The sequence below is a fragment of the Ogataea parapolymorpha genome, chromosome VII, assembly GCF_000187245.1.
Source record: "Ogataea parapolymorpha DL-1 chromosome VII, whole genome shotgun sequence".
Classification (NCBI taxonomy): domain Eukaryota; kingdom Fungi; phylum Ascomycota; class Pichiomycetes; order Pichiales; family Pichiaceae; genus Ogataea; species Ogataea parapolymorpha.
Genome location: NC_027860.1, coordinates 930,536 through 948,126, shown reverse-complemented (window position 1 = coordinate 948,126; position 17,591 = coordinate 930,536). Strand labels below are relative to the sequence as shown.

General features: G+C 43.7%; 11 protein-coding genes across 11 annotated transcripts; 5 read left to right on the top strand and 6 right to left on the bottom strand.

Moving 5' to 3' along the window:
• Window positions 1-277: 277 nt before the first annotated feature.
• Window positions 278-808, bottom strand: HPODL_02917 (GAF domain-containing protein; the record flags this gene model as incomplete). Its single annotated transcript, XM_014077245.1, has 1 exon — window positions 278-808. One exon carries the CDS (start codon window positions 806-808, stop codon window positions 278-280), a length of 531 nt encoding a protein of 176 aa, XP_013932720.1.
• A 27-nt stretch (window positions 809-835) lies between these two features.
• Window positions 836-1,921, bottom strand: HPODL_02916 (uncharacterized protein; the record flags this gene model as incomplete). The annotated part of the gene is made up of 1 exon (XM_014077244.1): window positions 836-1,921. One exon carries the CDS (start codon window positions 1,919-1,921, stop codon window positions 836-838), a length of 1,086 nt encoding a protein of 361 aa, XP_013932719.1.
• Window positions 1,922-2,052: 131 nt separating this feature from the next.
• Window positions 2,053-3,786, bottom strand: HPODL_02915 (uncharacterized protein; the record flags this gene model as incomplete). The annotated part of the gene is made up of 1 exon (XM_014077243.1): window positions 2,053-3,786. The coding sequence occupies one exon, from the start codon at window positions 3,784-3,786 to the stop codon at window positions 2,053-2,055; it is 1,734 nt and encodes a 577-aa protein (XP_013932718.1).
• Window positions 3,787-4,280: 494 nt separating this feature from the next.
• Window positions 4,281-5,279, top strand: HPODL_02914 (D-aspartate oxidase; the record flags this gene model as incomplete). The annotated part of the gene is made up of 1 exon (XM_014077242.1): window positions 4,281-5,279. One exon carries the CDS (start codon window positions 4,281-4,283, stop codon window positions 5,277-5,279), a length of 999 nt encoding a protein of 332 aa, XP_013932717.1.
• On the bottom strand, window positions 5,280-7,580 carry HPODL_02913 (putative transcription factor containing a zinc finger; the record flags this gene model as incomplete). The annotated part of the gene is made up of 1 exon (XM_014077241.1): window positions 5,280-7,580. The coding sequence occupies one exon, from the start codon at window positions 7,578-7,580 to the stop codon at window positions 5,280-5,282; it is 2,301 nt and encodes a 766-aa protein (XP_013932716.1).
• A 694-nt stretch (window positions 7,581-8,274) lies between these two features.
• Window positions 8,275-10,149, top strand: HPODL_02912 (uncharacterized protein; the record flags this gene model as incomplete). The annotated part of the gene is made up of 1 exon (XM_014077240.1): window positions 8,275-10,149. The coding sequence occupies one exon, from the start codon at window positions 8,275-8,277 to the stop codon at window positions 10,147-10,149; it is 1,875 nt and encodes a 624-aa protein (XP_013932715.1).
• A 45-nt stretch (window positions 10,150-10,194) lies between these two features.
• HPODL_02911 (uncharacterized protein) lies at window positions 10,195-10,929 on the bottom strand (the record flags this gene model as incomplete). The annotated part of the gene is made up of 1 exon (XM_014077239.1): window positions 10,195-10,929. The coding sequence occupies one exon, from the start codon at window positions 10,927-10,929 to the stop codon at window positions 10,195-10,197; it is 735 nt and encodes a 244-aa protein (XP_013932714.1).
• Window positions 10,930-11,003: 74 nt separating this feature from the next.
• On the top strand, window positions 11,004-11,693 carry HPODL_02910 (putative phosphoglycerate mutase; the record flags this gene model as incomplete). The annotated part of the gene is made up of 1 exon (XM_014077238.1): window positions 11,004-11,693. One exon carries the CDS (start codon window positions 11,004-11,006, stop codon window positions 11,691-11,693), a length of 690 nt encoding a protein of 229 aa, XP_013932713.1.
• Window positions 11,694-12,099: 406 nt separating this feature from the next.
• Window positions 12,100-14,205, top strand: HPODL_02909 (Long chain fatty acyl-CoA synthetase; the record flags this gene model as incomplete). The annotated part of the gene is made up of 1 exon (XM_014077237.1): window positions 12,100-14,205. One exon carries the CDS (start codon window positions 12,100-12,102, stop codon window positions 14,203-14,205), a length of 2,106 nt encoding a protein of 701 aa, XP_013932712.1.
• An 80-nt stretch (window positions 14,206-14,285) lies between these two features.
• Window positions 14,286-15,488, bottom strand: HPODL_02908 (cardiolipin-specific phospholipase; the record flags this gene model as incomplete). Its single annotated transcript, XM_014077236.1, has 1 exon — window positions 14,286-15,488. One exon carries the CDS (start codon window positions 15,486-15,488, stop codon window positions 14,286-14,288), a length of 1,203 nt encoding a protein of 400 aa, XP_013932711.1.
• Window positions 15,489-15,786: 298 nt separating this feature from the next.
• HPODL_02907 (uncharacterized protein) lies at window positions 15,787-17,574 on the top strand (the record flags this gene model as incomplete). The annotated part of the gene is made up of 1 exon (XM_014077235.1): window positions 15,787-17,574. The coding sequence occupies one exon, from the start codon at window positions 15,787-15,789 to the stop codon at window positions 17,572-17,574; it is 1,788 nt and encodes a 595-aa protein (XP_013932710.1).
• Window positions 17,575-17,591: the final 17 nt, after the last annotated feature.

The window sequence follows — 17,591 nt, the reverse complement described above, 5'->3', positions numbered from 1 at the left end:
AGTTTATGCAACATGCCCTAGCCCCATATCGATCTTTCGACCCGTGGGATATAGCTGTAAATATGGCAGGTTCCGCGTCTGCTATCGTCACATCCGGCATCTATCATCATTACTTCCTGAAAAGTCGAAAAAGACAACGCAAAGCAAGACCCATGAACTGGAATTTGGAGAGCCGAATTGGTATGCATTTTGATGAAAGTGATATAGAAGATACAGATATAAATATTCCGCTAAACAACATTGGGGCCGATCCCGGCACAACCATAGCGCAACAGAGTTAATTTTTCCAGCTGCATGTTTCGCCAATTGCTTGACACAATGATTCGAGATATTTTTGATCGTCCTTGTCGAACCCGTTCAATTCCAAACAATCGATATCCAAAACGCCAACAACCTGTCCATCAACCACAATGGGAACCACGATCTCGCTCTTGGTCTCCCCATCGCAGGCTATATGTCCAGGAAATTGCTCAACATCCTCAACCAGCTGGGTTTTTTGCGTGCTTGCCGCAGTGCCGCATACACCACGTCCAATCTTGATCGTCTGGCATGCGACCTTACCCATGAATGGTCCAAGAATAAGTTGATCTTGGCTTTCCGGATCGAGTACATAGAAACCTGCCCAATTGACTCGTTTGGAAAGTCCTTCGTTGTAGCAATGCCACAGCAATGAGCTACAATTGGCCAAGTTACAAACCCAGTTAGTTTGTCCCTCACTGAGACTTTTATAAGAATCCACAACTTGTTGCAAAAGCTCCTTTTTGTCGGCCTGAGCACTGAACTCAGAGTACTCTGCGTGGTAACCCATGCTTTAAATTTTTCGCGGATCGTAAAATTAATTTCTCCAAGGTCTGGGATAATCTTTTTTGGCTGGTTTCACGAGTTGCGGGATACTCGATTTCCTGTTCAGGGTATTTGACGACGTGGACCTTGTTAATGCAGACTGGGTTTTGATAAAGGCGATGTGTGGATTTGTGTGACTGCTGTTCATTCTTGATGGCGAGATTTCCTGCATAGTTTTCGAGCGCACGATATTAGAGAGTCTTGGAAGATAAGACGCTGTCTCGCTCCTCTTTAGTTGCTGCTTGCTTTCTGAGCGTTGGATTGATGCCTTTGTAGGTTGCAAGTACGAAGGGACTTTTGACGATTGTGGGACAGATGTGGCTGTCCGTGGAGACAGCGAAAACTCCAACTGTGGAAGTGGACCCAAATGTGGCTTCTCCTGTCTCTGTCTTCCCAACTGCTGTTCCATTATTTTCTGCTTCTCCTCTGGCGGCCTTGTTGGGCTTTCGGTCGGCTCTACAATCTCCTTGTAGCCATCAACAACTCTCAGTCTCTTTGATGCACTGCCCAGATCTTGTGCTCCCAAACGCTTGTCATTTGGAGTCTTCCTGGTTACTTGCTCTGGACCCTCAAAGATCTTTCGCGTCGTTTCGACAGGTTGTCGTCCTGTACGCCGGGCTGCATAATGAGAGGATATAGATTCCATTCTGTTGAATCGTCCTCGGTGCTCACTATTGAAGCGGGTGGATGGTCGTCGGCTTCTTGGCTTAGGACTTGTGTTGTTCAGTTTCTGAATGTTGATGGTATTTTCCGACCGTACTTTTTGATACCTATCGTTGAACTCGTTCAGCACTGAAGACGTAAGCTTCGACGAAAACAGCTTAGTCTGAAGAAAATCCATCTCTTTTGTAAAGGATGGGTTCTCTTTATCCTGATAGCTTGTATCACAGTCAGAGTTATCCTTTGGGGAAACTACGATGGATGGGTATAGTCTTTTTCCATTTGTTGGTGTGAACCGGAAAGCAGTTGATGATGGGGTGGAGGTTTTTATTTCGCTCCTGGACCTTGGAGGAGTCTTTAGTGTAAACTCCTGGGACTGGAGAGAAGGAAAACCACCAGGGACATTAAAATTCGTCATGATGACTCCGTGTACGGAATCTAATGTTCAATATTCAAGTCACCTTGACTTATGATTTATCAAATTTTGGTACTAGATAGCGTTAATATTATGCCTAATTAAGAAATACATAAATAAACTCTGAAAAATAATTAGGTCGATCGACGCAGTGTTGAGCTCCAGTCATCTTGGACAGCACTCATCTTGATCTCGTTTTCGGTGCGCTGAATCGATATCTGGATACCGCCAAGGCTGAGAAGTTTTAGCTTTGGGAGTTTTAAGACGACAAAGTGCAAATCTTCAAGCATATTATCTAAGATCAATTGTACCATCCTTGAAATATCAATGTTCAAGTAGCCGTAGTGCGAGACTTCGATAGGGTCCAATACAGGATACTTGAGGATATCCAATCCAGAGCTGGTCTCAAATTTGGTCAGACGAGTATGCAGAAGTCCAACTAGAAAGTTGTAAGTGGAAGACATGTCTTTGCTACCAAAACTCAACTTTTCGGAATATTGGGATAGCAGTTGTCGAGTTTCAATACATCTATGACAGTCACACCCAGTATAGAGATATTCGACTGCGTTGAGCTGTGGCTGATTCTTGACCTCTCGGTTTATTGCAATAAAAGGTTTCCAGTTGTAAAAGAAGTCTGGAATCAGCAAAGTTTCCAAACAGTTGCATGCAAGTATCTTATTAAATTGACGAACTTTAGTCTCCAAGAAGTTCTGGTCAACGACAAAATGAGTCCTTCTATCTTGGTAGTTCATGCTAATAGGGGGTAGATATGCAAAGTTGTTCATGCTCACGTTAAGGTAAATAATGGAAGGACTGAAAATATCCAGATGTTCCATAATGCAATACGATAGGTTAGAGTTGCTAAGGAGCAATTGAGATGTCTGCGATTGGTTCTTGAGCAGATTGTTCGAATTTAGATGCACCAAGGAAAGCTTTTTCAGGTTTTTGAGTTGATTCTGAAACACTTTAACCAAATTAAGGTTTATGTGCTCGCTTTCTTCGCCAATAGAAGTTTGCTTGAACTTTAGCTCGAATTGTTCTAGTTTGGCAAGATCCACACATCTTGCCACAGCTGGCATAATATGCAAGTCTTTGATGTTTAAGGAAAGCCTGTTCAGCGATTCAAATCTCACACACTCATCATCCAATTGGGAGAAAAGAGCGTTCACTGCATCTGAGTTGAGAATTTCTAGAGACTCCAGAGTGTCGAAAATTTGCGACAGCCTTTTTGTCATCATAAAGCCAACATTTTGATACCGGTTGGATGTGTTAATGCATATTTCACGAGTATCCTCCGACACATCATTGAGATCTGTGATGTTGACGAGCTGATAACTCTGCAAAGAGACTATCGAATTCGCTTGGCCAAAGTTCGAATATTTGTTGAACTCGTCTTCGTCGTTCTCATACAGCAAGGTAGATGATCTCTTGAGGTTTTGGGAAGCAACGTACTCTTTGTTCATGAACAGGAACTTGTATGGAGTTGTCTCATTTAGAATCTTGAATTCCTTGAGCCCAAGAAGAGGGACATCGATGTTCCTCAATTTAAAAGCAATGAATAATCCCACCAAAACTTCGAGCCCTTCCACATTGTTGCTGTGGGAAGCAATGAGAAAACGTTGGACCAATCCAATTAGTGACCTGTTGCTCTTCAATGCCTCTAGGAATTGTTGAAATTTCAAGGTGGTTAGAATCGTGAACTCCGATTCGCCCACTGTGTTGTACCTGGTGTCAACCAGAAGCAAGCTCCGATACAATTTTGGGACAGCGTGTGCTCGCAATTTTTTGCACGACAACGACAAGCTGAGAAGACTTTTTGTATCCAAGTCGGACACAACGGTGTCAAGGATGTCGTCTGGTAAGTTCATCGGGTATTGAAATTTGCCGAAGCAATTAGGTATTTATATATATATAAAGAGAATTTTGTGCGGCGTTGCGGTTACTAAAAAACTAGTGTGGAGTAGTAAATATGTCTAGCCAAAAAATTCAGATGCGCGTAAAAGGCACCTAAAAAGTCTTACAAGTATATACGAAATCGATCTTGACACTGCGTCACAGTAATGAAACCTATTTCCTAGACTTTGCTGGCTGGCACAACTGAAAATCGGACTGGAATCGGGCCAATGTCATCTTGCGGTTTCGGGGGATGATATGCAAATGTGACTACAGGTCAGGGAACCCACGGAAAGACGCCACATGCCAAGAATTTGTATAAATGTATTCATGGGGCACGAAATGCCTCTTGCGTGAGCTGTAGTGCGTGGTATTTATTGACCACATTAGCACCGCCACATGGATCTTTGTATTTCGCCACAAGTAAAAAACCGCAGAAAAGTTTGGAGCCCTATTACTCATTCTGCTCATGACCTTCGCAATTGTCGGCTGTGGGATTGTCGGACTTTACACGGCTCTCAATCTGGTTGAGAGTGGCGTCAAAGGTTCCGAAATCACCATTGTAGCAGAGTATCTGCCTGGCGATCAGTCGATCAACTACACGTCTCCCTGGGCCGGAGGTAACTTCAGCTGCATATCTCCAGATGATGCTCAGACATTAAATTTTGATAAAACCACATACACACACTTGGCTGCCATTCAAAAGCTTCTGGGTCCCGGATGTGGTCTAGACCGCCGTCCCAGTACTGAATTCTGGGACTATCTTCCTGACCAGCGGAAAATTGACTCCTTGAGCTCGTATTTACAGGATTTTGCGATTATTCCGTCATCCCAACTTCCTCAAGGGGTGGCCTTCGGAATCAAATATATATCTTGGAACTTTAATTGTCCAAAGTTCCTCGAAGTGCTGAAAGAATACCTTGCTTCCACTGGCATTGTCTTTGTGCGGAGGAAAATCCAGAATGTCGATGAGATGTTCGAGTTTGCTAGGACCATTTTCAACTGCACGGGAATCGGCGCCAGAGCACTTGGGGGAGCCGAGGACAAAAACATCTATCCTGCCAGAGGCCAGGTTGTGGTCATCAAAGCTCCTCACATTAACGAGAACCGAATGAGGTGGGGAACCGAGGACGTAACCTATATCATTCCTCGACCAGATTCTCAGTCTCAAGTGGTGTTGGGTGGCTACTTGCAGGCCAATAATTGGTGTGCTGATACATGGAAAACAGAGACCGATGATATTATTCGCAGAACCAGTCAATTGTTCCCAGAAATCGGAAACGAGCCAGAAATCCTCCGCGTGGCATGCGGTCTGAGACCAAGTCGCAAAGGCGGTGTTCGCGTTGAAAGAGAGCCACGTGCCAAAGGATTGCTTATCCATGTCTCTGGATTGTCGGGCTACGGCTACCAAGCGGGCTATGGGGCCGCTCGTCGTGCAGTGAGACTGGCTCAATCGTATAAACTCTAACTATAATCCTAATGTATTCATAGAAGCGTCAAGCGGATTTTGATTGACATCAAAAAGATAATTTGGCAGACTGAACATGTTTGGAATCAAAGAGTCCTCATCGTAGTAAAGTCCGTCAAGCAACGAATCTTCGCTATTATTGGGGGTCTGTTTTCCAGACGTCGAAGAAGAACCCCAGATCTGATCCAGAAACTCTCTTTGCGGCTGGTCCGCAGTTGTTTTGTCGATCGTGGGTCTTTCCATTGAAACGCGAGTGTACGATGAAAGAGATTGGAAATTTGGCATTTTCGTAGATGTGGACCCGTCTTTTTTGGCCTTCGAATTGATTTCATCAGCCATTTGGAAAAATTCATCAAGGAAGTCTCCCACGTCGAGCTTGCTACGTTCCTGAATGTTAGGAACAGAACACCAGACCGTGTAGAAGAGACATCTGCTAATTTTGTCCATCGTCTGCCACTTGTGGTGGTTGGGGAGAGACTTAATAGCACCAACTGCAAAGTAGTTTTTGCTCACCCAATACAGGAGTTGGACGTCTTCAACCACTTCCGGTGAATTCAGGTTTTGCAAAACCTCCGCGATCAGCGCAACATAGGCGCACATGAAATAGTAGGTTGCAAAATAAACGTAGGCCTGGTTGTTCTTGTCAATCTTGTACGCGATTTGCAATATCTGTCTTATAGCGTTCAACCCAATGCTCTCAAACCTGGCGTGTTGGTTATTCCTGTTTGAAGACAAATGAGAATGTTTATGGTCTGAGTACCAATTAAGACGCAGCATGGTCTTCGATATAATGATCTGGAGCAAGTAATACTTGAGATTGTAGTTGAGGACCAAAAACGGAAGAAAGATGCCATCCGTAACATTCGTCGCCTTTGTCAGAGCACCCAAATAGAGAAACGTCTCACCCGGTCTAATTCTCTTGGGGAAGCACATTCTCCAACATTCCAGATCATGAAGTAATGACTCGATCGTACTTGTAATCTGCGACCTTGTTTTTCTGACGAGAGACGTAGCCGAAAACAGTTCCTGGTATGTTCTCGACGAGATGACTGCAAGATCGTATGTGAGATAGAGCTCAAAAGAGAGATCTTGTTTAGTACTATCCAACAACGATGTCAGCTTGGCGACAATTTTTTCTCTCATGATTTCTCTTTTGTGTCTTCCGTCTGGCAGACGTTCGTATGGCATCGCCCAAAATTCTTCAAATCCTGGTAATGGAGGCGTCGTGATATCTGTGTCATTTAAAATAGGAGGCAAGCCACTTTTCAGACAAACTTCCTTGTCTAAAACGTAAGCCCTCCACCATAAGTAAATCTTCTGATCCCTCCTGTCTTGATTTCCTCCAAGATAGCTCTCTTCTCTGTGCAGACCCAATTCGAGTGCGGATCTGGCAAACAATGTATTTGACAGTGTACATGCATGGTGATCCATACAAATATCAGCAATCGGCACAAGCAAATAAAGAGCTTGTAGTTTCAAAAGGTTAGAATGCGACACCATGTGATTGAGAAGTAGTTTCAGACAGCTCTCAGAAAGTTTTCTTTCGAGTTCCTGCAGATGAATCAACGGCATTGGACACGGGAAATTCATGGTTCTTACCAGCTCACTAGCTATACAGCATGAATGGAGCATAATGCTGCTCATGAGTAAAATTTCGGATGGGTGCAATGAGTTCACAGGTCGGAGGCCACTTTTATACTTCAGATATTTGTCGAAAAGCCGGTGCACTTCAGCGATCTTCATGGGATAAAAGTCTTGAAAGAAAGGCTCGATGGTTTTCAGAAGATACTCAATTATTTCTGAAGACGGGAAGATATCCCATGCTGTGCTGGCCATTGTATAATTTTGAGTTGGTTTCCCTTGATGTTCTGCTTTCATTAGTGTAAGGATATGACGACGCAAAACCTTGGTTGGTGTTTTATCTGGGAGGAGGCTATCAAGCCATTTGAGGCCTTTGGCAGAAAACAATGAAAAGGTGGTCAGAGGGCCAAAGTACATGTCTTCAAGGTCTGCCTGGTTTGCATTCGAGTCTGCAGCAGGCTCAATATCTGGCTTGCAATTCTCGGGAGAGTTGCTGTCTCGAACAAAGCTCTCCTTGCTATTCTCTGTCTCGGGATCCAGTTTATTCAACAATGCATGCACCATGGATTCAAGTTTATTCAGCCTTCCTTCCAGATCCTTGGGGGCGCCATTACGAGGCCTTATTTTATTATTTTCCGGAACTGCGCTCTCGCTCTCTGAAATGTCGCTCACATTGGCGCTCTTCCTTCTTCTGGACGACCGCTTTTTGGCAACGTACATATAGGTACATTGAATGCTGTGGTTCTTGCAATTCCTGCAAAATGATTCACCGTCACATTTGATTTTTTTACTGCGACAAAAGTCGCAAGCTTTCGAGGCCCGCTTTGAGTTCTTTTCAAATTTATCCATGCCAGTAAGTGGTGGGGCAAAGGTCTATATATCTATTGTCGGCAACAATTCTCAATGCCGAAATCTCGGAACTTTAATTTATTAATCGTACTATAAATATTTTTAAGCCTTCCGTCGATCGACGTTTTACTGATTATCGTGATTCGAGGCATAGATGGGCGAATTCAAGACATATAACTTTCATTGAAGGCCACAACAGGTGTTGTGATGGAATGGCTGGCAAACTTGGCAGCTTGAATAAGTTGTGAGAGGAAAGGAAGTTATCGTGATTGATTTCTGCGCACAAAATCTGCACCCATATGGAAAATAACGAGTAAAGAAGGTCTCTTGAAATATTTGCTTCCAACGACTAGTCTGGTAGCACTGATAGACCCGAGGATGTCCTAGGAAAGCATTACATGCAATAATGTTTTACTTTATTTGTAATTACCGTCGTGAACTTTATCTTCATATCCCCGTTTTTTTCGAAGAGGGAAGCACCGCCCTGATTTATCTAAATCCAGTGTTTGTTTACGTTTATCCGTAAACAAAAAAAAAAGTTATCCTTAAATTTATATTCTTTGATATGTTGGCCTCAGACAGCACAGTGAGAACTCCAAGAAGGGCTCAGTCGTCGCTCTCTAATCCGTCCTCAGACCCAATGGAGTCTACGCGGAAAAGGCAGAGCAAAAAAGACGACCAGATTCGTAAGAAGATAGAGCACGATTTAAGAAAAAAGAACAATGTTAGTATGGTCTCGAACCTGGGCTCGCCACAAAAGCGTTCCAAGGGCAGTTCAGGCGCAGCTGGCACGGTGATGTCATTGAAACCCTCAGAAGCTGTCATCTGCAAGCCAACAAACACTGTCTACGAGGCAGCACAGCTGATGTCTGTCACCAAAGAAAATTGTGTATTGGTGGTCGACGAAGACGGCCTGCTTTCAGGTATCTTCACCGCAAAGGACCTAGCATTTAGAATTGTTGGAGCCAATCTTAATGCTAACCAGACCACCATCGATCAGATCATGACTCCTAACCCAATGTGTGCTAAGGTCTCTACTTTAGCTTCTGACGCGCTCTCTCTCATGGTCAACAAGGGCTTCAGACACCTCCCTGTGGTCAACGAGGGCAATCAAATAGTGGGTGTTCTGGACATTACCAAGTGTTACAATGAAGCAATGACCAAGCTTGAGAGAATGTATGAGAGCTCTAAAAGATTGTACGACGCTATGGAGGGTGTCACAGAAGAGCTCGGAACAGCTAACCAGCCTGTCCATGTTATCAAGTATTTTGAGAACCTGAGAAACCTCGTGAGCGGCCCAACTTTGAACTCTGTTCTGTCGGAAAGAACTATTCCTGTGTGTTGCGACATCAAAACGACCGTTTACGAAGCTGCAATTCTGATGAGGGACAACAAGACCACAGCAGTCTTGGTCAAGGACTCCAAAAATAACGACGAGGTGACGGGTATTTTTACATCAAAGGATATTGTTCTCAGAGTCATTGCTGCTGGTATTGATCCAAGAACTTGCTCCGTGATCCGTGTGATGACTCCTAAGCCATCTTATGCCCTGGCTAGTAGCTCCATTCACCAAGCTCTTAGACAAATGTTTGAAGGTCGTTACTTGAATCTTCCAGTTGTGGATGACGACAACAGTGAGATTGTGGGTGTCGTGGATGTTCTGAAACTCACCTATCATACTCTGAACCAGCTTCAGTCCATCCAAACGATCAACAACGGGGATTCTGATGCCGGATCAAATGAGGAAAAAGAGGGTCCCGCCTGGAACAAGTTCTGGACATCGCTGGACAACGACACCAGTTCTCTGCACTCGGCCTCGCTTGCTGATGTAACTCAATCTGAACTGGCTCAATTCAATGTTTCCACAAACGACGCTGTGAAGCCATCTGATTCAATTTCATTTTCAGGAGCTCCAGAGACGTCGTCGTCTGCTTTGAAAGCTCCGCAAGTGGAAGTTGACTTCGACGAACCGGTCTTCTTCAAATTCAAGTCTCCACAGGGAAGAACCCACAGAATCAGCTGCAAGCCTAGCGATGGCATCCAGTCGTTGAGGGAATTGATTTCGTCTAAGCTTTCCAGACAGGAGATTAGAACTCTTCTGACTCCCCCAGAAGATTCTGAAACTGGCCAAGTGTTTGAGCCTGCAGAGCAGTTTGCCATCTCCTATGTCGACGATGAAAATGACTTGGTTGCTATAACATCTGATCAGGACCTGAAGGACTGCATCGTCGTGCTGACTAGCTTAAACAAAGATAAGATTAACTTGATTGTTCACCACCCCGACCAGAACGTGGATGTACCTTCTACTCTCAGTTCTGCCAAAACTGCTAGCGCTAGCCAAGGTCTGCCAAACGACACTATACGCGAATTGATCTTGCCTGGCGTGTTATTTGCGCTTGCAGCCTCAGTGGTGGTGGCCTTTACTATTTCTCGGAAATGATGTGCACAAATATTGATACCTAATATATACAAGTTGATTGGAAGTTTACTTCTCTCCATCGTTGAGAGCTTCTTGTATGGCTTTCTGCTCGGCATTCTTGGCCTTTCGGTATAGTTTCTTGATTTCTTTCCGTTTTTGGCTCTCAAAGACATATTCCCCAACAGTAATGTTGGTTCCCTCAAACTCCTTAGGATCAAGATGCACAGCGTCAGGCACTTTCTCATTGAAAAGTTGGCTTTTAGGGTCTAATTTGGCAAGCAAGTATCGTTCGATCTTGTCGAACGAATCGAGTTGAGACAATTTGATGTCGGGAATTGAGGTTCCAAACTTTATCTGGACTTCTTTCAGTAATTTGAATCTGAGCGCGAGGTCATCAAGTTTGAGATCTGATGCATTGATGGATGGCACATGGGTCTTGAAAATTTCTGTGAGAAGCTCGCTGACAACTTCCTGATATGGTTGCGAGCCGGTGTTTCTATTCGAGAATTCAGACTTTTGAGGTAACCACGTACTGAAAACAAACCCTTCCAATGCTTTCTGAGATATCTTTGCATCGCTGAATTCGGAATTGTGTTTGCCCAAAATCACAACCTTGTTAGAGGTAACGGGATCTCTTGCTTTCGTCTCTATCTCCTTGATGACCTCTTTGGTGTCCTTTATAGGCGTTTCTGGAGTTGCGTCCTTTTTTTTATAGAACTTGAAGTAGTCGAGTACTGAGGGACGGACCACTGAGTTGTGGAACTGCCGGGCAGAAATGAATAAGCCTCTAGTTCGTAACATACTATGGAGAAGAATTAAAGGTTGAAAAAAATTCATTCACTAAAACATCTGGCCGGGTAAAAATTTAGAGATTAATGACATTTGATAAAGAGCATAATACAGATCCAACTAAAGTTCGAGTGTTCATTGTTCGCCATGGGCAGACGTCATGGAACAATCTCAAAATCTTACAGGGACACAAAGATGTACCACTTAATGATCGAGGGCTAGAACAGGCTAGATTTGTCAGTCTGAGAATGAAGGATCTCGATATAGACGAGTTTGTTAGTTCTGATTTGAGCCGCTGTGTTCAGACTATGAATGAGATCACATCGGCACATCGTGAGAAACCTAACTTCAAGCTGAGATACACATCCAATCTGAGGGAGCGATCCATGGGTCCCGTAGAGGGAATGCCCCTATCGGAAGCTAAAGAGAAATATGGTGCCCAATTTAAGGAAATGGGAGAAACGAGAGTAGAGCTTTTGACACGGCTGCAAAATGAGTGGAGCCGAATTATAGACGAGGCCACTGCGAATGGATACACCAGTGTACTAATTTGCACCCACGGAGGCGTGATCACCAACTTCACCAATCATCTTCATAAATCATATGCCTACACATTGGCTTCCGGCCTACAGGAAGAAGATCTGAAAGTTCCAAGCAACACCAGCGTGACAATAATAGATGTCGACAAAGCCACCGGAAAGGGAACTATTGTGAAATTTGGGTCGGCCGAACATTTGCATGGCCATGTCGAGACTGTTGATCAAGACTTGAGATAAAAACTTGAAATTACTTAATAGATAAATGCTACTTTTGGAAGTGATGGCTGTACGTTTTCCTAGTATGATCGAAAGCGGGGAGACGATGCAGACAACAACTCGAAATTTAAATACTAGATCATACGTAACATCCTTGCACCTTTTGTTGGGATTTAGCTCAACAAAATCGAGTGTGGGGCACGGAGCTATGGGCCTGGCCTGGGTTTAAATTGGATGCTCCTTGTGCAATTATCTGATGGCAGTATTCATTCAGGTCATGACAACAAGTCCTGTTGCAAATACTCTTGCTTATGTAAGTGCAAGCGTCAGTTTTTAATTTTTTAGGCTGTTGGCAGAATAAAAAAGACTTGTAGGGAATATTTTTTTTGCCCCCTCTATTTTCTATTTCTGCAGATCGCAAGTCACTATGGTTTTCCAAGTCAATGTGCCTGTTGGCGAGGCAAAGAAGGGAGAGACTGCTCCAAGAAGATACTACAAAGCAAAGGATGCTGTGGTTGCCCGTCCAATTGGATATGAATGTAGCACAGTGTACGAATTCTTCAACGAGGCACTAAAGAAGCACGGAGCAAACAAAAAATCTCAGGCCTGGAGAGATCTCAAAAACATCCACTATGAAACCAAGCAGGTTAAAAAGATTATTGATGGTGCTGAGAAGTTGGTTGACAAGGAGTGGGTCTACTACGAGCTTTCTGATTACAAACACGTTACGAACGGTCAATTCAGTGAGATTGTCTCGGACTTCGGAAAGGGACTTGTCAGTCTTGGCGTTCAGCCAGCTGGCGTTGACAAATTGCACATATTTGCATCTACGAGCCCTAAGTGGATGAGGGCATTCATAGCTGCACAAACTCAGGCCATTCCTGTGGTCACTGCATATGATACTTTAGGTGAGGATGGATTGACCCATTCCATGGTGGAAACCGCAACTTCTGCTGTTTTCACCGACAACAATCTGTTGTCCAAGCTTATCAATCCAATCAAGAGGGCAAAGGATATTAAGTACATTATTCACAGCGAGCCAATTGATCCTAACGATAAGCGTGGAAACGGTAGACTTTATGAGGAAGCCAAAAAGGCTGTTGAAAAAATTCTGGAAGTCAGACCGGACATCAAGATTTACTCCTATGATGACGTCATTGCTCTCGGCAAAAAAGCACATGACATCCCTCACCACCCTCCAAAGCCAGACGATCTGTCATGTATCATGTACACTTCTGGTTCCACAGGTACTCCAAAGGGTGTTGTCTTGAGTCATGCCAATATTGTTGCAGGTATTGGTGGAGTTTCCCTCGTCATTGATGATAAGACTGTCACTGAGAACGATGTCGTCATCACTTTCCTGCCGTTGGCTCACATCTTTGAACTGGTCTTTGAGCTGCTCTGCTTTTACTGGGGCTCTGTTGCTGGCTATGCCAATGTGAAGACTCTCACAGATGCGTCTACCAGGAACTGTGAGGGTGATATCAAAACTTTGAAGCCAACAATCATGGTTGGTGTTGCTGCTGTTTGGGAGAGTGTTAAAAAGGGTATTTTGGCACAGATTGAAAAACAACCATCCACAAGACAGAAAATGTTTTGGGCAGCCTACAACACTAAACTTGCATGTAAAAAGTTCTCGATCCCTGGTGTCCCATCCTTGATCGATAATGTCATCTTTAAGAAGATTAAGAATGCAACTGGAGGCAATCTGAGACTGATTTTGAATGGTGGCTCTCCGATTTCTCAGTCCACCCAGGTCTTTATCAGCAACACCATTGCCCCACTTCTCCTCGGATACGGGCTCACGGAAACTGTTGCAAACACCTGTGTTACTGATCCAAATCATTTCGAGTATGGTGTTTGTGGTTCTTTGGTTGGATCCATCACTGTCAAACTGATTGATGTTCCTGAGGCTGGTTACTTTGCCAAGAACAACCAGGGTGAGGTTTTGATTAGCGGTCCTCCAGTCACAAAGGAGTACTTCAAAAATTCCAAGGAGACAGAAAGTGCCTTCAACTATGAGGAAGGGTGGTTTTCGACTGGTGATATTGGTGAGTGGACCTCCAATGGTCAATTGAAGCTGATCGACAGAAAGAAGAACCTTGTCAAGACACAAAACGGAGAGTATATTGCCCTTGAGAAACTGGAATCTGTCTACAGGTCTAACAACCTTGTCCTGAACATTTGCTGTTATGCTGACGAGAACAAGGTGAAGCCTATTGCCATCGTTGTTCCAAACGAAAATTTGTTGAAGGATCTTTGTGTCAAACTTGGTATTGTCAAGTCAAAGGACGAAGTTCATTTGTCTGAAGTGGTCGCCAACAAGAAGCTCGCAAATGAGTATACTAAGAGCCTGGTTGAGACTGGTAGATCCCAAGGACTCGCGGGTATTGAGCTTATCCAAGGTACTGTTCTGGTTGATGAGGAATGGACTCCTGAAAACGGATTTGTAACTAGCGCACAAAAGCTGAAGAGAAAAGATATTCTCAACAGTGTTCGTTCTCGAGTCGACGAACTTTATGCCTCCTCTTAATGATTTCAAAGTATGTATCACCTAAGATCTAATAATAATCTACAGTTATCAAATTATTCATTGATTTTAATCGTTAAACATTATTTCATTTCATCAGCGACAAGAGCGTTGAATGCCGCAAGATTATCTAGATAAAGGTGGTGCCCGCTGTCCTCGACAATTTTCATCTCTGCACGAAGTCCTTTGGCCCTCAAAGTTTTGCAAGCTGACAATCCACCCATCTTATCCATCCAGTCGTAGCTACCATAATACCATACACTATCACAATTGAGGTTGTGGATTCTGCGCAGCAATGGATTTCTAGGTACCCCTCCTGGTGCAAGCATGTAGTTCAGCATGTATTCCCCAGATCCTCTAGCATTGAAGATTGCATAGGTGTACATGTGCATCAACTTTTGCTCTTCTAAGTTCAGGATGCTGCTGTCTTTCGAAAACCGTCTTGCAGTCCAGCCTGAAGTCAAGTAGGAACCAAGCGGCCCAGCATTTCTAACTAATGCAAAAGGGGACACATTTTTATTCCACAATTTGTCAAACCATGGAGGAATTTCGGGCTGTCGAGTGCTATAGATTCCGGCAGGAGACACTAGCAGCAATTTATTGAACAGCTCAGGGTATTTGAAATTCGTCAAAGCGGAAATATATGCCCCCATTGAGTGTGCAACGACCATGGTGTTGTCTCTATTGAGATTTCTTCTTTCGAACCATTTCTTGAGAGATTCCGTAAACCATGCTTCTATTTTTTCGTAGTTGGCATTTGGTTCATGGTATGGGAATTTGGGTCTGGAAGAGCAACCATAACCGAGCAAATCTATCGCATGGATATCCCAATCAGTTTTCCTGGAGGCGAGATCCTGCAGGTTCTTGACAAAGAACCCAAGTCCCGCTCCGTATCCATGCACAAATACCACATGTTTTGTAGACGGTTTGCCTATTGGTGAAATATGAAACTCATTGATGTAGTTATTTTGGTCGTCTATGACTGTCTGAATGACTTCGGCACGATGGGTGGCTGATGGCGTCGGATAAAATGGTAACACCGACAAAAGGTCATGCTGGATTTTGTTGAGCTGATGTCTTTTGAAGTAATGTTTGAAAGATTCGGAGACAGATAGAGGAAATGTGTTACTCAATATCTTTGAGAGAGGAACTCCTGCAGGCGCGGTGGATGTCCTGTAATGTAAATTCGACGAACTTGTGGTATTCATGGATCCCATATCTGTTGAAGCCATAGGCTTTCTTGCGTTTGACACGGTTTGGTAGGCCTGAGCTACCGTCTGGACCATTCGGTTGCTTAGTCTTTTCATCTTTGTATCTCAAGAGGCAAGTATTGTTATAAATGGATTCTAACCATGCTACTCCCAGGTGCTTGAGGTCAAACAAAGAAGACTTAAAAAAAAGCCTGTGCTATTTACTTTCCTCGAGAGCTATTTTGATGGCACATTTGACATGCACCTGTTTTTAACTCTTATGTTTCCGATGGAGAAAAAAAATCGTTAGTCGGAAGAAATCAAACAAAATAAGTGAGAGGCAAGCAAAACACTCAGTTTGGAATTGACACTCTCGTAGACATAAGAAATTGAGATGTCGGATTCGTCGCTTTCAAGATTTGTGCAAACGCACAAGGTTGCACTAGCTGTGACGGCCATTGTAGGTGCCGGATCGGTTGCTGGATTGCTGTACTATTTGAACCAACAGAGTGCAGGTTTGGATGATTCCTCGAAATCGAAGAAGAAAAACAAGAACAAGAAAAAGAAGAAGTCGGAGAAAAAGCCTGCCACAGTCACTGCTAACTGGCCTTCCTCTAATATTCCAATCAATGAAAGCACCGGTCTACCAAATGTGACTGAAGACCTGGTCAAGGGTATGACCAAGGAGGAACGAAACAAGTGGGCATTGGCATTGAAAGAAACTGGAAACCAGTACTACAAGGCAGAGGATTTCAAGCCAGCAATTGAATGTTACAGTCTGGCCTTGCTCTGCAAAACCGATCCGGTGTTCTATGCCAACAGAGCTGCTTGTTACGCTGCCCAAGGCGAACATGAGAAATGTATTGATGACTGTACCGAGGCCTTAAAATTGAATCCAGGCTACTCCAAGTGCTTACTCAGAAGAGCACATGCTTATGAAAACATTGAAAAGTACGAAGAAGCCATCTATGATCTTACAGCTTTGACCATTTACGGTGGTTTGAACGATCAATCTCCGGAAACATTTCTGGAAAGAAATTTGAAGAAGTTGGCCAACAAGATTAACGAAGAGCGTTTTTCCACGCTTCCAAAAGAACTGCCTTCTTCTTCTTCTATCTCTTCCTTCTTTGGTGCTTTTGCTAAAGAAAACATTGACCTGGATGAATCTAAGTACCCGGATCAGTCTTGTTCCCAGTTTTTGGTTAAGGGCTTGAATGAGATGGCCAAGGATACTTACGATAATTACGTCAACGCAGATGTCCTGTTCCATCAAGCGGTGACCAGCTACGAAAAAGATAGTTCTAACACGGACGTTAAGCATGCTGCCCTCGCCTATGAGTATAAGGGAACATTTGATTTCCTCAAGGGTGAATCTGAATCTGCGGTTTCCAATTTCAACAAGGCTCTGAGTTTAGCTCCAAGATGCAGAACACACGTTCTTTTGGGTCTTGTGAATGCTGACAAGGGCGACTTTGCTTCTGCCGATGAAGAGATTGGAAAGGCCATCAAAATGAATCCTGAAGATCCAGATATTTATTATCATTACGGACAATTGTTTTACTTGATGGGAGATTTGGACAAGGCCAAGGATAACTTCGAGAAATCCAAGCTTTACAATCCTGAAAATGTATTCGGTCACATTCAGTTGGCCTGTATTGCCTACAGAAAAGGTGAATCTGCTACCTGTGATGAACTATTCAGGGAGGCCAAGAGAAAGTTTCCAACTTCTCCAGAAGTTCCAAACTATTATGGAGAGATCTTGTTCGATAGACAAGACTACGCAGCTGCAGCAAAGCAATTTGATACTGCTGCCAGATTGCAGGAGGTTTTGCCAACCTTCAATATAGGTGCTTTGCCACTCATAAATAAGTCGGCTATTTTCCAGGTCAACAAAGACATCGCCGGATGCGAGCAGTTGTTGAAGACCGCATGCGAGCTGGATCCTAAGTCTGAAGTTGCAAGAATCAATTTAGGACAGATTTATCTCCAGGCGCAAAAAGTCAAGGATGCCATTGAACTATTTGAAGAGGCATGTCGATTGTCTAGATCCAATGACGACAGAGTTCAAGCAATCTCTCTTATGGAGGCCTCCAAGATCCAGTTGAAGATCAAGGAAGATCCTATCTTGAGTGCTAAGGTTGAGGAGATCTTGAGACGTGCAGGAATAGAAAGAAATGCCTAATGTATATATTTGAGGAG